This window comes from Parus major, chromosome 10 (assembly GCF_001522545.3).
Source record: "Parus major isolate Abel chromosome 10, Parus_major1.1, whole genome shotgun sequence".
Taxonomy (NCBI): domain Eukaryota; kingdom Metazoa; phylum Chordata; class Aves; order Passeriformes; family Paridae; genus Parus; species Parus major.
Genome location: NC_031779.1, coordinates 3,750,800 through 3,771,465, shown reverse-complemented (window position 1 = coordinate 3,771,465; position 20,666 = coordinate 3,750,800). Strand labels below are relative to the sequence as shown.

Below are 20,666 nucleotides of genomic sequence, written 5' to 3'. Positions count from 1 at the left end.
AACATAAGTAACAGACCTTACAGTGGGTTAACCATGATTCCTAGCTTGAAGTTAAATCTATAAAATCACAGATTTCAAGGTATGCCCAAAGTCAAACACATTTTTGTAGTTCCAAGCTAGAATTCAGAGTCTAATGAGAAGCTGTTCCTTTTTGTTTAAGCCACATTTGCAAAAGACAGTAGAATGCAGAAGGATTTTCTTCTGCATCAAAGGGCAGTTATGTGGGGAGCAAGAACAAAGCCATTAAAGACTGTATTGTTAAAAACCACATTGAATTCAACCAGATTGAATAATGATTTCTTAAATAAAACATCTCTAAAGAAGTCCTGTTGTATATTAATTTGGTTTCATGTTCCAATCCTAAATTAATTCTGTGACTGACAGCACAAGAATATTTTACTTAGGAATACTGAAGTTGTCTTTAAGGGGAGTGGGAAGCCTGCTTGTTTTATTTTCAGAGGATTTTGAGGTTTTATTTATTTGCTAAAAATCCTTTCCCTTTGTCCATTTTAGAATGTTGCAGACCACATTCCTCAGCTGGTTCAGGGTGTAAGAGGAAGTCAAGCTCAGGCCGAAGACCTCAGTGCGCAGCTTGCTTTAATAAATTCCAGCCAGAATTTCCTTCAGGTGAAGTGAACCAATCATTGCAGTAGATGGAAAAAGGCATTTTTTTCAGTGCTGTATGTTTTCATTTGTGATGAATAACCAGTAAACTGTTAAGAACCATGTAAAGAAGTTCACTGCAGACTCTGAGCCACAGATAACAAGAATTTAGTCCCTCAGGTTAGATGGCTAAAATGCATTGTATCTGTAGAGAGTGAAAATTGCTGACACTGAGCTTAAAAGTAACAAGAAGAAATGTATGTTTGTGGAGAAGAAACATTCATTGCTGTACATTTGCCCTCTGGGAAAGAGTTTAAAAAACAAAATGGAGAGAGTTTAGCATCTTTTTAAGTAGAGTTCTGAGTCTGACTACATGACAGGCAGTTGTAGCCTTTTTAGGCAAGGTAAACTCAGTGTTGTAGCAACAAGTTTCAGAATTCCTCAGAAATAAAAGGGACTACTAGTGTGTTTTTTTTTAGATATTAACCTGCATAATAGAGCTAGATTGATGGTTTGGGAAAAACACAAAATTTGACTGTGTGCTTTTTCTAAAGCATCTTAAAATAGAAAGATAAAATATTGACTATTGATAGCAACTATTGGCTTATTAACAAGAAACAACACCAGAAACCAATAATCTGTGTAATGGCATGGTCATTTCTTGGCATCAGTTACTTGGCTTTAAATGTGATTGCTGTTAGCATGTTTTTATTGTCCTGTGTTAGGCAGAGGGATCACAAACCATGTTCTCACTCTGTTTAAGTATTTGCTCTGTGATTCCCTCTGGAGTGATTCACATGATTGATCCATCTCCCCTGTGGCTGTATGTGTGTACAGTGGTGATGATGAGGATCAGCAAAGGTTTTTAGTTGTACTAGCAGTAATCTCTGTCTAGAGGCATTGCTTGAATTGCAATTTTAATTTCATAGAATTTTGTCAGAGGTTAATATTTAGAAACATAGAAAGAAATTTGCTGTCTCTGCCACCTTGACCTGATTGTACCACATGAATGCTGGATGTCAAAATGTCACATTTCAGTGTTTTTAAGTAGTCTGCATGAGTATTCAAAGGCCTTGGGCAGATATCAGAACCAATGAGGTAGTCACTGTCCCAGTAAAGCACAGATAAGTCCTGCTGCAGAGGACTTGGAAATGTGACAGAATTATGCCAGGGTGCTCCAGCTTAAGGAGCAGGAATGTGCTAGCCATTAAAGAAAAATCTAGAAACCTCATGAGTGTGTGAATGAAGGAAACAGTTTGTTTATTGAATCCTAAGCCTTTTTTTAAGTAAATGAGCTGGTAAAAACAATTGTTTTTACTGTCACTGTTGTTTTTTGAACAGCCTGGAAGTAAAATGGTGGCTTCAGCTAAAGCTGCTGTCCCCACAGTGACTGATCAAGCAGCAGCAATGCAGCTCAGTCAGTGTGCAAAGAATCTTGCTACCAGCTTAGCTGAGCTACGAACTGCCTCCCAGAAGGTAGGTAAATACTGGCTTTAATTAGCTAAAACAAGAGAACTTCTTGTCTCTCCTGAGGGAATGGCTCATGCTGAGGCAGTGCTCTCTCTGCTGTATTTTGTGCACACATTGCTCAGACTCCCAGGTGGCCTCTGTATGATAGAAAGGGGAGGGAGAAGTGACAAGAAAACTGAAAAAGCTTTTGCTGCCCTTTCCCTACCAGCCAAACGTGAGCAGAGTGTAGAGAGCAGCTCATCAAGACTCTGAGCTGCTGTTACATTTTAGGGAGAGCAGGGAAAAGGGAACACATCTTGTGCCTCACCAAACCAGTGAGAACCCAGCTACAGCTCTGTGGTGCTTACTGCTGAAATAACTGGGATCATCTTCTCCTAAATCCAGGGGAGCAGAGGCTGTGTTTCACACAGATTTCTGAATTATGTCAGGGCTTAAAAAAAATGCAAGTGGGAAGTCTGATATTTTTTGTGTGTGTACACTGAGGTCTGAAACTGGGATTATAGCACTGAGGTGGCTACACCTGAGCTAAGGCTAAAATTTCCATCTCACACTGATGAATGTGGGCTGCCACATCAGGGGGTCAGTGTGATTTTGGTCATGATGCACAGTGAGGCCACTGGTCAGAGGGGAAGTCCAGAGTGCTGCAGTTACTCTCCCAGTCCCTGGGCTGCCTGCTGTGAAGGGACATGTACACAAACCAAGTGCACCTCATTCCCCTGGTGCCTCTTAGCAGAGTGTTATTCTCTTCACAGACTGAAAATACTGTTCAGGAGTTTGGAATCCATGATTTATAACACTTAGAGGGCTCACAATGGCCTCTAAAGTAGGAAGAGAAATAATATGGATGGGGAGATTAGATCTGAAGCATTTACTGTTTCTGAAAGTTGTGTACAGCTGCTAACAGTGGTACTGATCTGATTTCTGAATAGGCTCATGAAGCTTGTGGCCCAATGGAAATTGATTCTGCTTTGAATACAGTCCAGACTCTCAAAAATGAACTGCAAGATGCGAAGATGGCAGCAGTGGATGGACAGTTAAAACCTCTCCCAGGAGAAACTGTAATTGAGGAAGGATGTTCTTCATTTAAAAACAAACAAAGTTAGCTGTTAAAAAACTTGAATATTAGAGGCAAGACAAGTCATGAGGCTTTGGATAATGATGATGCTGATAGGATTTTGTACTGATTCTCTTTTTAAGAGTGTATGTTACTACTACACCAACAATATGTTCTGTAGTAGAGATACTCATAGGAGTGTAGGGCCTCCTTCTCTATTGTGAAGATTACAATTTGGTAGCAGTAATGTTCTGGTCTTGTCAAAAATAATTTCTTTTCAATAGTGACAATGATGAGAACTCAGGACAGCCAGTTGTAGTAGGCTTAGAAAGTGAAGTGGTTTATGGGGGGTGGTGGTGGAAAAAAGCCCTTGCTAGATGAAGGTATTTACTTTCATTGCTAATTATAAAATAATTTTATTGTTTGCACTACATAATATGTTAATTTATTTTATCCTGAACAGGGAAAACATGCTAGTCAGATTACAGAGAAACTGTGTGTGTATTCAGTAGCTGAGGTGAAAGTTTAGGTTTTTGCAATGAGGAGTTTTTTAGTCCTATTTAAAATGAAGTGTATTTTCATTGAGCTTAAACTAAGTATTTTGTCCTTTGCAATTTTTTACAGCTTGAGAAATGCACTCAGGACCTGGGAAGCACATCCAAAGCAGTTGGTTCTTCAATGGCCCAGTTGTTAACTTGTGCTGCTCAGGGCAACGAGCACTACACAGGTACTATTTTATTCATAATGGCTCCATGAAGTCTCTGCTTTCCATCAAATACTTGATAAAAGTATTCATTCCTTGGTGAAATGTGACCATAGGAGTTGCTGCCAGAGAAACTGCTCAGGCCTTGAAGACTTTGGCTCAGGCAGCACGAGGGGTTGCAGCGTCCACCACTGACCCTGCGTCAGCCCACGCGATGCTGGATTCAGCCAGGGATGTCATGGAAGGCTCTGCTGTGCTGATCCAGGAGGCCAAGCAGGCCCTGGCTGCCCCAGGGGATGCAGACAGTCAGCAGAGATTAGCCCAGGTAAGCTGGGACTTGAGCAGCTGCATGGTTTGTCAAACACCTGGTGAATTTACTCCAAATCAGCATTAAGTAAGGAGAGAGAATGACAGAAAATAAGGCTGCTAGGTATGTCATCTTTCTGTTCTTTTCAACAGCTCTCAGACAGTAACATCATGCCTATGTTAAACCATGCAGATGTTATAAAGTATGGTATTTTAGTCATCTCTTAGAAAAATATACAGAGATGCAGCTCTGTGGTTTTACCCACAATGTATGTGAGAAGGCTGCTTGCCTGCAAAAGGGAGACAGCCATTGAAATTATAATTTTCAAATAGAAAACCTATATCCATGTTATATTCAAAAAGTGAGTGCATGTTTTCTTCATCTGTGGCATCAGTATGTTTGAATACTTTAGGAGTGACAGGTTATTTTTTTACTGATTTGAAAAGTTCTAGAATTGGTCTGCATTGTAAATAATTTCTTATGAAGATACCTTTTGTTTTAATCAGAACTTTTTACAAAGTGGCATGCAACAAATTTCTGTGATTGGCATATAGATAACTTAAGGGGCATTCCCTTATCTGCAGTGCTGCAGCCTTTATCCCAAGTTCCAGGAGCAGTTGCCCTCCAACACTATCCTATGACATGCATGAGCCTCAATAAAAACTGCAGGTCAGCAAACTGAGAAAGCTGCAAGCCTCAAAAATGTTCCTGTAAGGGTCAGAATGTAGGAATTGCTGGCTATGGAGTAGAGGCTGTGCCTCCTGTTAATGAGCACTTAAGCCTCTCTCAATGTGAATGTGTTCACTTGTGTGTTGTAGGTGGCAAAAGCAGTGTCTCACTCCTTGAATAACTGTGTGAATTGTCTGCCTGGGCAAAAGGATGTGGATGTGGCCTTAAAGAGTATTGGGGAATCCAGCAAGAAGCTCCTTGTTGATTTGGTAAGATGGCTTTTAATGTGGAAATATATTTTAGAAAACAGCAGATCTGGATTCCCCACATGTCAAATGGTTATTTAGTAAATGTGCCCTGAGTATACTTCATGTAAGTTGTCTCTATGTTTATGCACCTTTAGGCAGCTGCTACATAGACTGAAATAGCATTTTTGTAGTTTCATGGGCAAGGTGAAATGTTTCTGTGACTAGTGAAGGCAGTATTAAAGTTGTCATAGATTGGTATTAACATTTTGATTTTGAAAATGGCAACTATGAATTAACATTCTGAAGAAAATGAAAATTAGGAAATTATACTTCATCTCCCACCTAGAAGCCCTCACTTTACTTGAAGAAGCATTGTGATCTGTCAAAAAATGTTTGGTCACTTTGTGTAAAGAGTAGAATTTTGTTTCTTTAACTGCATTCATGTCAAAAAAAACTATTTGTGGTGGCAATTTGCCAGAAGTTTATACTGTTTTGAACAGCTGTTTTTTTCTGCATCCATCACTGACCTTGCTATCCTGTGAATGAAGCAGGAATTGTATTTTCATGTTTGTGCAATGCCTTTTGATAAAACCAAGGATTTTTTAATCAAACTGGTTTACTAGAGAGAGTTTAGAGTAATTCTGAAGAGCTGCCAAGACTCATGTCCCTTGAAAAGCTTCCAGACTTGTCTGTCTCTTGAAAGAAGCAGAAGCTGCTGGACAGATTTCTGGTTGACAGCTGTTCCATAGTTCCAGCTCACTACTCCATTGCATTTGGTATTCTCAGCGTGTGTTGAACTCTCCAGCCATGAAAGGCTGGTGTGATGTGATGGACAATAAAATACTGAACTTTGTGTCTTCCAGCTACCTCCAAGTTCTAAGTCATTTCAAGAAGCTCAGAGTGAACTGAACCAGGCAGCAGCAGACCTGAATCAGTCAGCTGGAGAAGTTGTCCATGCTACACGGGGCCAAAGTGGGGAGCTGGCTGCAGCCTCTGGGAAATTCAGTGATGACTTTGATGAATTTCTTGATGCTGGTATTGAAATGGCTGGCCAAGCACAAGTAAGATCTTTATCTTGAGGCATAATCTTGGCCATAACCTCTGGCAGTGCAGTACACTGTTTATGTAGCATTACAGTGCAGCACAGCATGCTGGTGTGAGATGTTTGTTGTGAGGGAATCATCTGGAGCTGGTTATCTGGAAAGAAGAGAACTCAGCATTTGCATCTTCCACAGGATGTCGGTATTTGTTTGTGTCCAGTCAGAAATATGACTTCATACTTCTCTCTGTAGCTTGAGCTTCAAAGGTATAAAGGTGTGCTGAACCTCAGCTTCTGGAAAGGGTTGCTACCTTTAGAATGTTTTGTTTGAGGCAGTTCAGTGAAGGCAAAGGTAGAAATGATCCTGCAGATGGGTGCTTGAAATGAGAATCCAGCTGCTGATGACCTTGTGGCCCTTGTGAATTTGCTTATCCTGCTGACACAGGGCATGTTAACCATCTTATTAAAAGAGAAGGCCTTCTGTGTGTAGTTATTTGGCCTGAACAAAAGCAATACCAGGTAATTTTGGTGACTAGTAAAATGTCAGGGTAGGAAGGAAGTAGAATTTAGTCAGTACAGAGTAGAAACTATTCATATTAATTTAATAATATGCAACCTCTTTAGATAAAACTGAACAGACTGTTAGGAGAAATGGGTTCACTTCTACTGATCATTGGCAGAAGAATTTATTCACAGGTGTTTGCTGAGAAGGTGCAATATTTTTCTGGAACTGTATTTAAATACAGGTTTCCCATTTCAAGCAATGGCTTCAAATACGAAACAGAATGTCCAAGTCAGAATGTTGACCGAAATAGCTTATAGAAATGATTTTCTTGGGAAAGATGACTTTCTGGAGGATATTTTTATGTGAGCAATCCCAGCTAGATGCTAGAGAGCCTGCGGGCTGCACAAAGGATGCCAGAATACAGAGAGCATGCACTGACTGAATAATGTGAAGCAGTTGTGCCAGGCAGAGACACATAAGAGTCTTAACAACAAAAGCATTGTTCAACAAGTAGTGAAGTTTCTCCCTTGCTCATTTGTGAATACTACCATTGTTAGAAGCCAAGCTATTTGTTGTAAGGGTCTTTTTCTGTTCTGTAAGTGAAGCTAGAGGCACCTGTCTGGGTGAACAGGGGCTTGGGCCATCCTTCTCTGAGCTCACATATGTCAGTGGTTTCAGGTGGATAAACAATCTGGGTTTCCATGGTGTGATTTCAGCAGACTCTCTTGATTGCTAAGTTTCTACTTAATGTTATGCTGCTGTGGCTTTCCAGACTAAAGAGGACCAGATTCAAGTCATAGGTAACCTCAAGAGCATCTCTATGGCTTCCAGCAAGCTGTTACTGGCTGCCAAGTCTCTGTCTGTTGATCCTGGAGCTCCTAACGCCAAGAACCTCTTAGCAGCAGCAGCAAGGTAAGGATGTGTTGCTTGCTGTTTTCCTGGGATGTCTGATTTTCTCTGTGGTATTTATATTGTGCTTGTATATTCTTCTTCTACTGACAATTAACTGAATGGTTGGAACCTGTAGTTCTGTTTAAGTGGAAGTTGGCCAGAGAAGAATTGCTTATGTTGGAGTAGTTCCTCAACTGGTATAGCTTATTAGCCTTGGTGGAAATAGGAACCAGCATTTGAAGACTTGGCCTGGTTTCTGAAAGGAGCCAGTGTATTTTATGTCCTGTTTCCTCACTGTCTGTGTTCTGACAAGGCAGTAGCTAACATTAAGCCTCTCAATCCCTGAAAAAAAAAGAAATTGAATAATATTCTTAGATAAAATGTGCTTAAAAATCATAGCTACCTATCACAGTGTGCAAGTGTGTATGATCAGGAATGCTTGAAAGGACTAGATCAATGGAGCATACCCTTAATTTAAGGATTATAAATCCACTCCCTCAGTAAAGACCTTCTTAAAAAGTTATGCTACTTTACTTCATTGTATTTTGTTTTAAAAAAATTACATCTCTCCTAACTCCCTGGAAATAAATAGCATCTATGAAAATTATAGATCACCAAAGACAGGCTGCTTAAAAGTGAAGGAGTCCCATGAGATTTTGTTACTGCTGCAGCATCAAACTGCTCTGGATTTCTGCTTTAGGCTTGGAGCAGTCCTGATTGGAGTGTAGAGGAATTTCACCCCAGTGAAATCCAGGTAGTTTTAAGTTCCTGCCAGGTTGGTATTCCCTCTGTGGAAGTATGTAATAGAGCAAGGGGGGTGAGCCAGGTTGAGCCTTTAACTGTTGTGTGTGTGTGCATGTGTGAGACCTTACACAGACACCACGTACCTGTGTGACATAAATACTGCACCAGGTCGTGTTGTGGGTGCTGAGGAGACACTGTACTTCCCTCTGCAGATCCTCTGTTCTGGCTTGTGACAAGCTTGCCAGGGCTCTCTTCTCTTTCCCTGCTATGATACAATCAGGGTCAAATATTTTTGCTTTATCTCTTCTCATGAAAATGAAAAAAGAGGCACAGCTTCCTTATTATAAGACAGCTTTTCTTTTTATCTTTCTCTCATCATCTGTGGTACTGTGATTAATCTGGAGGTTGTTTTGCTTTCTTCCCCATTTGCACCAGCTGTAAGAGACACTTCAGCTTTTCAGTAGCTTTGTCTTCCTTGTGGAGGCATTTTTCTCAACCACCTCTGACAGGTCTGCAATGCTGGCTGAGCTCCCTGCAGGGTCCAAGTATTTGTGTGTTGAATTTGATGAAAACAGATGTGGCCTTCAGAGTCCTAGCAGTCCTCCTCCACACTGGCATTGGTGTTTGAGGGGCCACCTTCCTGGTTCTTCCTGCTTCTCTGTGTCCAAATGGTTTTCAGAGTAATGTTTGTACACAGGATGGATTCCTGGGAGAGGTGTATAATAATAAATTTGTGAGACCATGTAGCCTTCTCTATAAAGCTGATTATTCTCTCCCTTCAATTGCTGATATTTTCTGATTCAGTATGAATTGTGTCTCAGATTAAAATCAACAGCAGACAAGATATTTTTGTGTGAAGTTCTGGGAGTGAACAGAACTTTCAATTTTTGTTATTTATTCCTATGTCTGTATGCAATGATATTTTTTTGATGCACAGAAATCACTGATGTTCAGCATGTGAACACCAGGTCCTTCACAAGGACACTAAAGCTGCTGGAAAGGGTAGGAGTCTCAGTTAAACAAGTATGTCTGTTAGTTCCATTCTTTTTACCCTGGAATTTAGCATGAACATGTTAAATGGAATAAACACATCCTGTTTCCTTTTGTGACAGTGGGATGCCATCCATCCAGGTAATCATGTTGCTGATAAGTTATCAAGTGCCTGTTTTTTGAAAAGGAATGTAATAAAAATGCAGTTCAGTTTCCAAGGACAGAGGAAAGCATATTCTCCATGCACTCCAATTTCACTGATTTTCTCTTCTTCCAGGTGCTGCTTTCTGGGTTGTTAGTCATGAGTGTAAAATGTGTAGTTATGATGAATTTTGCCTGTTGTTAAAGCATTCTTCAGAAAGACAGATATTGACTGTTGTATGTCAGGTTCAGCCTGTGTCCAAGAGCTGTGAACTCCCACAGGAATATAATGCCTTTGCAAAACTTGTTCTCTGTGGATATAAACCTATGGGAGAATATCAGTTATTAATTAAAGAGAAAAAAACAATTTGCTAAAAGGCTATAGAGACATAAAGCAGCAGGATTGTGTGTATTACAGTATGTCAGACAAGACACAAGACTTTGTCAGAGAAAGGTAAATAACATATAATTTACATTCAAACACTTTTCCATGCCAGACATTTTTCTGTATCCTTTAGGGCTTCTGGGGTGGTAGTTGAGAAATGATTCAGTTAATGTCAGACCTGGAGAAGTGCTGAAATACCTTTTAGCAGCTACACTGTGTCACTGTGCCAGTGAAATATGTTGGCCTTGGCCTGCAGCCAGATGTGTTCTGTCCTTCCTCACCAGTGTTTTCCCAGAGGTGCCACCAGTTTGGCTGCTGGGCTCAGCCATGTGCAAGAAGATCCATATAAGCTTTATATCTTTATGCAGTATACAGTTAATGACAAAAGTTTTACTAAGAGGAATAGTTCAACTTTAAAATCCACCTTTTTTCCTCCTACTCTCCCCAGAGCTGTGACTGAGAGTATAAACCAGCTCATCACACTGTGCACCCAACAAGCTCCTGGGCAGAAGGAATGTGATAATGCACTCAGAGAACTGGAGGTATTATTATATTTCAAAAGTTCTTATAAATAAAAGTGGGCCCCAAATGTTTGTTTCCCTTATATTCTTTGTCTGAATAGCTCCTGTTACTGTCTTCTCACTTGATATCTGTGTCAGGAATTTTAACTGTGTACAAGGTGAGCATGGAACCCATTGTAAACATCTTGTAGGTTGGGCCAGAATGAAATTTGCTACCCTGTTCCCATCTCCTCTTTCCTGCCCTCCAAAGATACACTTTAGTCCCTATTACTCATACTTATTTTTACTTAAGGAAGAATCATGACAAGATGGACATTTCTACTACCACCAGTGCACTGGAGGGAGCTGCAACATCTTGGTTTTTCCACTTGCAAGATGCTGTTGCTGACATCCCACTTTAGGATGATGTTTGCCATCTTCTACCTTGACCTTTCTTAGTGTAGATTTTTAATGCCTTGTTTCTACCTTCCCTATCAAACTGATACTATGTGCATGCCAGTACAGGCTCTTGCAAGGCACATTCTTCATCCTGAGTGAAAGGTTTGGCTGGCTAAATAATGGGTCAGTTGAAAGACATCCACTGATCACAGACAGGGCCACTTCCAGTAGTAGGAAATAATAGCTTTTAATTTAAACTAGATTTTTGTTGTTTTCTGTCAAGGTCAAAACATCAAGAGGTGACTGGCCTGTGTCAAGAACAATAAAATACCATTAAACTTTTTATTTCTAGCCTTTAGTTTTATTTCTAGCCCTTAGTATCTAGTATCACAAGGATACAAAAGTCATTGCAGGGCATTCCAGGATATTGTGAGTTTTCTTAGTATGTGTGTCCGTGATTATTATCCCAAAATGTTACAGGAGTTCCCCTAGGAGCCACTTTGTCCTTCTGAATTCTTAGCTTCATAAGTGTTGTCTCCTTGGTCACAGGGAGCAGCAGCAAATCCAAAGAGTAGAAATAGAAACCAGGAAATCAGGCTGTAAGGTAAAGGAGCAGGCAGGAGGAATCAAGTGCTATTTCTCAGGACTTGCTGAGAGACTGAAATGGGGAGAAATCTGTGAAATGGCAGGGATGTGAAAGGTGAATTTCCAGCTAAGGAGCCACAGAAAATGGAGAGCTTAGAGGAGAAATGTAGCCTTAAAAAGCCCTTGCAGAGGGTTCTGTGCCAATAGCACAGAATTGCACATGCTGGCATGGATTGTGAGCAGGGCCAGGAAAGGGCAGAAGGAAGATCTGTAGCATCTTGAACTTCCTAGAGAGAGTTAGTGAGAAAGGCCTGGATATATGGAATTAGATTCATTTCTGGGAAAAGGGAAACAGAGGCAAAAGCAAGCAGTCCTGAAATCAGACTGGAGACTCACATCAAAGTAACTGGAGGAACCAATGAAATTTAAGACGTCTTAACTTTTAATTTCTCTTTACAGTGATTAAAATTTTGCCTCTTCCCTTCATTTCCTGAAGTAATCACACATTATTCCTAGTCTTTCCAGGGATTCTTAACTATTAAAAATGATTGTTTCTGTAGAAAGAGTGTGTCTCAGCATGAATTTGATAGACTATCAATAGTCTCTGTGGTGTTCTTTGGAGACCCTGGAAAACTGGTTTTAGAGACAGCCTTATTCTCTAACCTTCAATGAGGTAGCCAAACTTGCCCAGAATTGGAGCTGAAAAGAGTACCATGGGGTTTGCAGCAACTGCAAATGTATGTTAGAGGGAAGTTTGTGCTTGTATTTTGTCATTCTGTTCCTTATGTTCTGAGGGCCTCTGTCTCCAAAGCAGTGTAAGTGCAGCAGGAACCTTGTTTGCTTTCCAAGTTATTTAATAGAGCACAACACGAAGACATGCTGCAATGTCAGTGAGAACTGACACACAGAAGAGACAACTGGAAATTGCTTTCTAGACACCTTCACCTTCTCTTTTGTAACTGCTATAAGGCTTTAAGACAAACTTTTACAAAGCAGTAGGTGAGCTGTTAAAAAAGCCCACCACAGTATGTGGGTGTTTCCTTAACATCTTAAAGTTAGAAGCTGGGTTACAGGAAAAGTCCCAGTGTTTAAAATCATGCCTTGATTTCCTTTAGGTGGAAAGCAAATGTCAAGATACAGCTTCCAGTATCTTTCTCTACTTAATTGATTCCACTTTCATCAGAAGGACTAAAAGTCTTTCCTGCATTATATTGGGCAGTAAAATAGTGTTCCTTAAAATTTGAAAAAAATATACATTACATGTGTTTATGAATTAGCCTTTTGCACTTTGCAGCTTTTTACAAGTTTTGTTATCTAATTGCATTCATTCTTCTTAATGAAGAGAATTATAACAATAATTATAATAATTATAACAATTATATAATTGTTAATAAAAATTGCCACATTGTTATTTTCAGGACTCAGAATTACCTCAGAAAAATAAATTAAACCCAACTATATGTAGTTTCCTGACAGAAAATTTTCCTTTGTTAAGGGAATCTGTTGACACAGCAGGGGGGCAGGCAGGTGGTGGATGTGTGCTCAGTTCAGTAACCCTTAGAGTTTCCAGACAGTGCTCAACAATCAGCAGCTGTTTTTCTTATCACTTCATTAAATTTGTTTATGAAATTTAAAATAGTACTGAAAACATGTGTTGCACTGTTGACACCTGACAGAAAGCCAGATTGCCTCATGTCAGGCTGAGCATCTCTGACCATATACCAATCATCACAAACATGAGGCAAACCTGAATTTCCAAGAGATTTGTGGTGCACAAACATGGAGCTCCCACAGCTCAGTTCCTGTCAGGTGCAGTTTTCTGCATGGCACACCCTCAGGGATTATGTAGCTTTGGCTGCTTGCTAGAGACAAACATGTAAGATTTCACTGGGATAAGCCAGATAGGTGTGATGGTGTGTGTTCTCCTCAGCTCAGTATTTCAGACTCTGTCAATAATCAGTTTCTTTCATTATTTCAGACAGTTAAGGGAATGCTGGACAACCCAAATGAACCTGTGAGCGATCTCTCATATTTTGATTGTATTGAGGGTGTAATGGAAAACTCAAAGGTAATTTCTTTTTCCTACCTGTGTGTCAGTTATAGAGTGTGTTTGGATTTTCAGAAGTTTCCACGTGCATATTGAAGGTTAGAGGTGTCAGTATTTATAGCTAAAATGTGTGCTAGACTCCTTGATAAACTCTGCTGGAGATACGTCTCTTACAGCTAATTTCAGGTTTTGGTCACTCAGAAGGTGTGCTGCCTCAGTAAGAAATTTTTAATGAAGTGATTGGTACACAATGCTCTGAAAGCTTCTCCTGTGCACTAGACAGCATGTCATACTTTGGGGTGCTGTATTTTGACTGCAGCTATGTTAGAACAGCCCAAAGCATGAATGGGAGGGCTTGGCAATGAAACCCCATTGTCTTGTTCTGTGCAGAACAGCTTTGATAAATGTCTGAGCAGTCCAGACACCCCAGCACATCAGAAAACCTGTGGGAAACCTCTTCAATTATTTTTAATCCAACAGTGCTGTACATCTTTCTTTGAAGCTGGCTTTTGGTGTCCTTATTATCTGATGTGTTGGAACTGTCTCATGTGCCTTCTTCTCTAAAAGAGAGAGTACCCAGTGCATGTGTGTTATCTTGCATCTAATGCTCTGCTGCAGTCAGAGCTCATTTTGAACTTTAAACCCAAGTGAACTGAATTCAGTGGGACAGTAATGTGGGAATTCACGTGCATTCTGACACTGAGATGGTTCCAGAAGTCTAGGTGCAGTTTCATTTCCACTCAGCTTCAGTGAGTTTGGTTACAAAGACAGATGATCCTGGATGTGTCAACAGCATCTGCAGGACTGGCTGTCATATTCTGCAGTCTGTGAAATGCACCTAGTGCCAGGTTAGCTGTGAGCACTAATGGATGACAGCAAAACTAACGAGAGTTAATTCCATACCCTCATATCATTTGAGCTGTGGTGGTGCTTATGTTCCCTGCAGTCCAGTGTCAGTGTGCATGTCTGATCCATCATACCACACAGAGGAATGGGCTCAGTTTGGTGATATCTAAAAACTCTGGAGGGGGGGGTGTGGCCCAAAATTGGTTTAAGGCCAGCAATTGCTTGCCTCTAAGTGGTAGGGATGCATATTTGGAAGATAACTTTGTTTTTTAATTTCTGAGGTTCTTGGAGAATCAATGGCGGGCATTTCCCAGAATGCAAAAACTGGGGATCTTTTAGTCTTTGGAGAATGTGTTGGAGTTGCATCCAAGGCTCTTTGTGGCCTCACAGAGGCAGCAGCTCAGGTAAGAGACTGAAAGGCTGTAAAGCAATTAAGTTTTCATCAAGCTCGTGTTCTGGGTTTGTAAATCTGAAGTTCACTTCCCTGTGGTCAAACAAGTGATGACTTTGTATTTCATGGTGTGTTCCGTGTAGGTCCACAGAAATTGTGCAGAGCACAATAACACACATTTTCTAAGGAAGGGAAATAACTTCTAGAAGGAAGCTTTGCTGAGGATAATGCAAAGCTGCCACATATAGAATTCATGTTTGTAGCTCAAGCTCAGAACTATTACATCATAGAGAAATGAACAAAAAAGCCATAGTTAAAAACAATGAATCAACTTCTAGTTTGTAAAAGTTCTTAAGAGCACTACAAATTTCCACCATTGGAACCAAGAAGAAAACTGTTTCAGCTGTTCAGATACTTTTAGAATAACCAAAATTCTCAAGCTGCTGCAACAAATTAGGGTCTGATCTCTATGGTTTCACTGATCTGATAACTGAGTGAACTATAAAGAGCTGATGCAGTCACCTTGGTGAAGGATTTGGCTGTGGGGGATCATACTCTGCATCTGAAAACCTTCTTGATTTCCCCAAATGTGTAGTGCCTTGGAATGGACTAAATCTCCTCCACATCTAACTCTGAGTTGCCTTACTGGCATATTAAGGTGACAGATAATTGTATCTGTAATAGATATGAGGAATATTTCATATATGATTGTGACGGTTCAGTTAAGTTGTGGTTATTGAGAGGCATGAGACTTATAACTGAGAGGGGGGGGTGAGGTTGGCCATCAGACCCTTGAGCTGCAGTGAGACCAGCAGCTGCAGGCCTGGTGGGACCTGCACTCAGCAGCAGTGCCTTTGCTGGATCACTTCTGTAGTCTTGACAAAAGCCCCCACTGTCTCCAACCATGGCTAATACAGTAAATAACCTGCCAGTACCTGTAGCTACTGAAGCTCTCACCATTGGCTGTACAAGTGACAAGTAATGTTTCCAGGGATAGCAGCCATCTAAACAGTGGACTGTTCATTTTGTTTCAATTAATTAAATTTCTCAAGCAGAAGGGTATGTTTTCTTGGTTTCAGTGGACTGTAGAGATGTATTGCAGAAAATAAATGGTAATTGTGTTTCACAGTATGATTTCTGAATAATCTCTGAACACCATGTGCTATGACATATGGCCAGCAGAGATCCTCGACAGATTTAGCATGATTTACAGGCTTGTTTTCTTCTTTTCTTATTTTCTAGGCTGCTTACCTGGTGGGCATCTCAGATCCAAACAGCCAGGCAGGACAGCAGGGCCTTGTTGACCCAATCCAGTTTGCCTGTGCCAACCAGGCGATCCAGATGGCCTGTCAGAACCTGGTGGATCCCGCCAGCAGCCCGTCACAGGTGATGCCAGAGGGCTGCAGGGACACCTCCCCTTCTGGCCACAGGACTGTGTGACCAGCCTTGGGACACTGCAGAGCTGCAGTGTGGTTCCTGTCCCGCCCCTCTGACATGATCCCTGTTCTGTGCTGCTTTTTCCAGGTCTTATCAGCTGCCACAATCGTGGCCAAGCACACATCTGCTCTGTGCAACGCCTGTCGCATCGCTTCGTCCAAAACAGCAAATCCTGTTGCCAAGAGACACTTTGTGCAGTCTGCCAAGGAAGTTGCAAACAGCACTGCTAACCTGGTTAAAACTATCAAGGTACAAATGCTGCTTAACTGTGCTTCCTTCCTCCTTTGTGATTTTTGGGGTTTTCTTGTTTGGTTTTTTTCCCCCCTGTTGAGACAGAATCAGAACAGTTAGGATTATCTTTTTACCTTCTTGGATATGCATTGTTTAAAAAATCACTAATAAAATTTTTGAAGATCTGAATTGGAAAACGTGTTCAGTGGGTAACTGCTGAATTCAAGATGAAAAAAATTGGGCAGTTTTAATATTAGGAGAGGCAGCTTGGCCCATCCAGTATGAAACCCCTTAGGATGGATGTATTTAATAAGCTTTCACCATAAGAATAATCTACAAACAACTGAATGTGAAGGTTTTTAATGGTGTTCAGTTCTCCAGTATATGGAGGTTTTTGAAGCTATTTCTGACAGCTTTACCTTATCTACAGGAGGAAAAAAAAAAGGAAATAAATAATAATGGGAACCAAACAGAAGCCATTTATGTTGCTAGTAGTCTCCTGCTAATAGTAACCTTTTATTTTCCAGATTTCTGCCAGTAATTTGGTAGGGGGTAGGATTTTTCATGCAAGTAGAATACTTGTGAAGCCATGGAGAATTCACAATTCCAAACCCTTCTGGAAGCCATTAAGTGATCTAATCTGATTTCATTAGCTGAAATGTTTATTCTGAGATTGTGAGAGAGATCATTTGGCTTGGGTGAAAATGAGAGCAATATATTACTGGTTTGCTTAAAACAGAAATAACTAAAACAATCAGTCCATAGGAAACAACAACCTTCACAAACCACAAAAAGGTGAGAGTTAGCCCCTTCCACCCTCTCCAGTCCTGGGGCTCTTGAGAGACTTGAGTCTCATTGAAGAGAGATTTGAGAGACTGATTGGACTGCAGTGACAGAAAACCTGCAGCAGTTTAAAGTTTAAAGTCAGTAACAAGCTGAGGAAAGAAACACACACCTAAAAGATCCCATTCTTTGCATCAATCTTGTTGGTGGAGGAGCTTTCAAATATCATAAACACGCAGTGGCTTAAAACTAGGAAGACTTACACCATTTTCCTTCAGTTTTGCTGAAGAAACCCATTCAGAGAGAGCTCAATTTGATTTCCAGGCACTGGATGGAGATTTCTCAGAGGAAAACCGCAACAAGTGCAGAATTGCCACTGCACCTTTAATAGAGGCTGTGGAAAATTTGACAGCATTTGCTTCAAACCCAGAATTTGTCAGCATCCCAGCACAGATCAGCGTTGAGGTAAGGCAGGATACTGCATTTCCATCCTCTGAAAGCTGAAAATGTTGAATTAATCACATGTTGGAAGAGAGTGAGTGCAGAGATACCCAAGTATTGGGTTTCTGGGTATTCACAGGGCATTCTGCTGTCTTTTCTTTAACCTCTGACCTTGACTTTTCTACCAGTAGGATGCACATTTTGGTTACAGTAAGTGCTGCAAGTCTGCTATTAGCAGTCATACAGCATAGGTGATTTGCATGTTTTAGTAGCTGGATTCTTCTATGCAATACAATAGTAAATATCCCCTTTGTTTTTCCCTCAAGAGCAGTTTTAACAATTGGAACCTAGTTAGTTCTGAAAAGAATCAAAGGGGTGTTGCTGGGTTTTTTTCCTTTTTGCCCACAAGTTCTCAAACAGTGTAACTACAGCAGAATAGAATGTGAAGAGATTAATAAAGTATTCATTGGGTTTGGGGTTTTTTCACAGGGAAAAGAGATAAAAAAGCAAACCCCTAAAGCTTTGTAGAAGCTTTGGAATAGAGGTCATGTGCTGCTACTGGCCCTCCAAGGGCTGCTTCCTGCTTTTGTCAGGCTCTGATCCAGATGGCAATATCAGATGATGCAGTACCTGTTACAGTCTCACATCTGTGGGGCTGTAACTGAGATCCAAGTGTGTCCTCCAAGTCTGTGGTACCTGGGTTTAGCAGATTATTGGCAATAAAAGAGATACACAGGTGATAACCCAGACAAGAGTCATCAATCATCACTTGGAGCTGGTAGTCTGACTGGGGAAAGGGCATATGTGTTGATGGTAACAATTTTTGTGACAAAGTGTATTTTCAGTGATTTTTCTGTCATCTGCAACCAGACAAGTGTCATTGTTTTCTCTTGTTTCTCAGCTGGAAAAGGCATTTCTTACCTTGAGAGACATTTCTTAAGTATGTTTCAGAGAAAGCTGTTGGATTGATTATTTTTGTTTTATTTCTGTGTTGACTATCTATGAATATAGAGGAGGAAATTATAATTCCATTTTAGTGCTGTTAATTATACTTTTAGGAGCAGAAAGTGTGGATGAACTCAAATCAATTATAATTTAAATGTTCTTTCTGTTTTTATGCCTTCCTGACCACAGGGATCTCGAGCACAGGAGCCAATTCTGGTTTCTGCTAAGACAATGTTGGAGAGCTCATCTTTATTGATCAAAACTGCCCGTTCTTTGGCTATCAACCCCAAAGACCCTCCTACATGGTCTGTACTAGCTGGGCATTCCCATACAGTGTCAGATTCTATCAAGAGTCTTATTACCTCTATCAGGTATGTCTTTTGTAGTAACTGAGCAACTTTTCATAAAGCAAAAATGCCATTAGCACATAAAGCCATAAAGCACAGGCCATTGTGTTATTTTTCACGGATGGAAATTAGTCTGTGATGCACAATATCTCCACAGTTACACTGGATGTTTAATTATAATTGATGACTGCAGCACCCTGCAGCACAGGGTGTTCTGTGTTTGTGTTCTGTTCTCCTGCTCTGGTTCCACCCCCAGTTCACTCCAAGGTAAATGTAATAAAGAATGCTGTAGGAAATGAACACTAGCTAATACTGCCTCCATGTAGATTGTGTACCAACATGAAATACATGGGAAACACCTTTATTTATTTATTTTTTTTTCAAGTGGGCCTGTGTGCATTCAGGAAAGACCCTGCTCCTTGCCACTGTGCTCAGTTGAGTGTCTCTGTCTTGCAGGGACAAGGCCCCAGGACAGAGAGAATGTGATTTCTCCATCGATGGGATCAACAGATGCATCAGGGACATTGAGCAGGCCTCGCTCGCTGCTGTCAGCCAGAGCCTGGCCACCAGGGATGACATCTCTGTGGAGGTGAGGCAGAGAGCACAGGCACAAACAGAGTGCTGGACACCCTGCTGCTCAGTCACAGCACAACCCACTGCCAGTGAGGGGAGAAGTGGCCTTACTGGGGCCTTTCTAGGCAAAGTCCTACTCAGACCAAAGTGTATCACTTCTCCAGAGATCCCAGAATCACCAGGGAACAGCAGGGCTGAAAGTGGTTATTTTTCACTGCCACCCCCATATTATTCTGACTTCTATGCTGATATGACAGACTGATAGAGTTTTTGTGGTGTCTTGCCATGTGGAAGCCAGGATTAGTTTCTGAAGATTCATACTATATTTGTTTCTGAAGCTTGTCTATTACTAGAAGTCCAGTGACATAAATGTAAATGTTCTTTTTTCTTAATGCCTAGTTTGCCCTTTAATAAGTGAAATTTGAAGCTGAGGATATGTTCACTTTCTTCTCTGCCCTCTTCCACGTCTCAACTCGTGCTGAGATTCTCATCTTGATATTTGTCTTTTCATGCTGTTGCTTCTTAAAATTATGTGTTTATTGGGGTGGTTTCTTCAGGCTGTAACACTGCATACCAGAAACATGTCAGACCAAATGAATCTCTGCAAAAGAAGTCATTGCAGGAAATATGTCATAATTCATTTTTGTTGATGAAGTTATGTTGTAATTTATTTTTATTGAAATTATGAAGTTACCACGTTCACCAGGTTGAAGTAAATTCTACCAAAAATGGCAGTTATTTATAAAGCGGTAAAGGAATGTAACAAAGTGCAAAAATAATATTTCTTTTCTTTTGCCTGTCATGTGAGTGACCTTAATCCTGATGGCTGCCAAGATACTAAGTGCCTCTGAATTAAAAGCCAGTATTTTTATCTTGACCAGGCCATTAATATGCTTTTAATGTTTACTCCTGTCCTGCAGATTGTATTCAGGAAGTCACTCCTCATCTCTGTCCTTCAGAGATGACATTTTTCCTTTGCCAGTGGATTTCTCCCACTAGCTTCAAAATTTGCAGCAGAGTTCTTTTCTTGCACTGTATTTTCTCCTTTTAAAATGTTTCTTCACACTTAAATCAGTGCTCCTGACAGTTTTCTGATTGGTGCAGTGATACTAAATCTTTGTCAGGGCAAAAATAGCTTGGAGGTGTTAGGGAGGCCTTGATCACATTGCAGTGAGAAGGGACACCTAGCCCTGAGTGTGGTCAGCACTCTCTCCCCAGATTTGTCATACAAACCTAGGAGGAGCAGGCCCATGACAGGGTTGCTGTTGTTGAAAGAGGGTAGGGAGAAGAAATAGGTGAGGAAAACGAGCAGTGTGGATTTCTGCATTCTGCCACAGCAGGTGATTTGAACAGCTTTGAGGATGTTGGCTGGTCTGAGGGTGTCAAGTGTGG

At 40.7% G+C, this 20,666-nt stretch overlaps 1 protein-coding gene across 9 annotated transcripts in view; it reads left to right on the top strand.

Moving 5' to 3' along the window:
* TLN2 (talin 2) overlaps positions 1-20,666 on the top strand; it is a 130,720-nt gene that overhangs the window by 78,055 nt on the left and 31,999 nt on the right. For all 9 annotated transcript variants that reach the window (XM_015638948.3, XM_019007931.2, XM_015638947.3 and 6 more), the window contains 16 exons: positions 514-627; positions 1,945-2,079; positions 3,003-3,131; positions 3,752-3,854; positions 3,947-4,155; positions 4,956-5,075; positions 5,918-6,115; positions 7,371-7,510; positions 10,198-10,291; positions 13,212-13,301; positions 14,408-14,530; positions 15,760-15,903; positions 16,042-16,203; positions 17,293-17,433; positions 18,544-18,725; positions 19,158-19,290. In XM_015638948.3, coding sequence (XP_015494434.1) covers positions 514-627; positions 1,945-2,079; positions 3,003-3,131; positions 3,752-3,854; positions 3,947-4,155; positions 4,956-5,075; positions 5,918-6,115; positions 7,371-7,510; positions 10,198-10,291; positions 13,212-13,301; positions 14,408-14,530; positions 15,760-15,903; positions 16,042-16,203; positions 17,293-17,433; positions 18,544-18,725; positions 19,158-19,290 — 2,217 coding nt within the window. The remainder of the gene's footprint in view (positions 1-513; positions 628-1,944; positions 2,080-3,002; positions 3,132-3,751; positions 3,855-3,946; positions 4,156-4,955; positions 5,076-5,917; positions 6,116-7,370; positions 7,511-10,197; positions 10,292-13,211; positions 13,302-14,407; positions 14,531-15,759; positions 15,904-16,041; positions 16,204-17,292; positions 17,434-18,543; positions 18,726-19,157; positions 19,291-20,666) is intronic.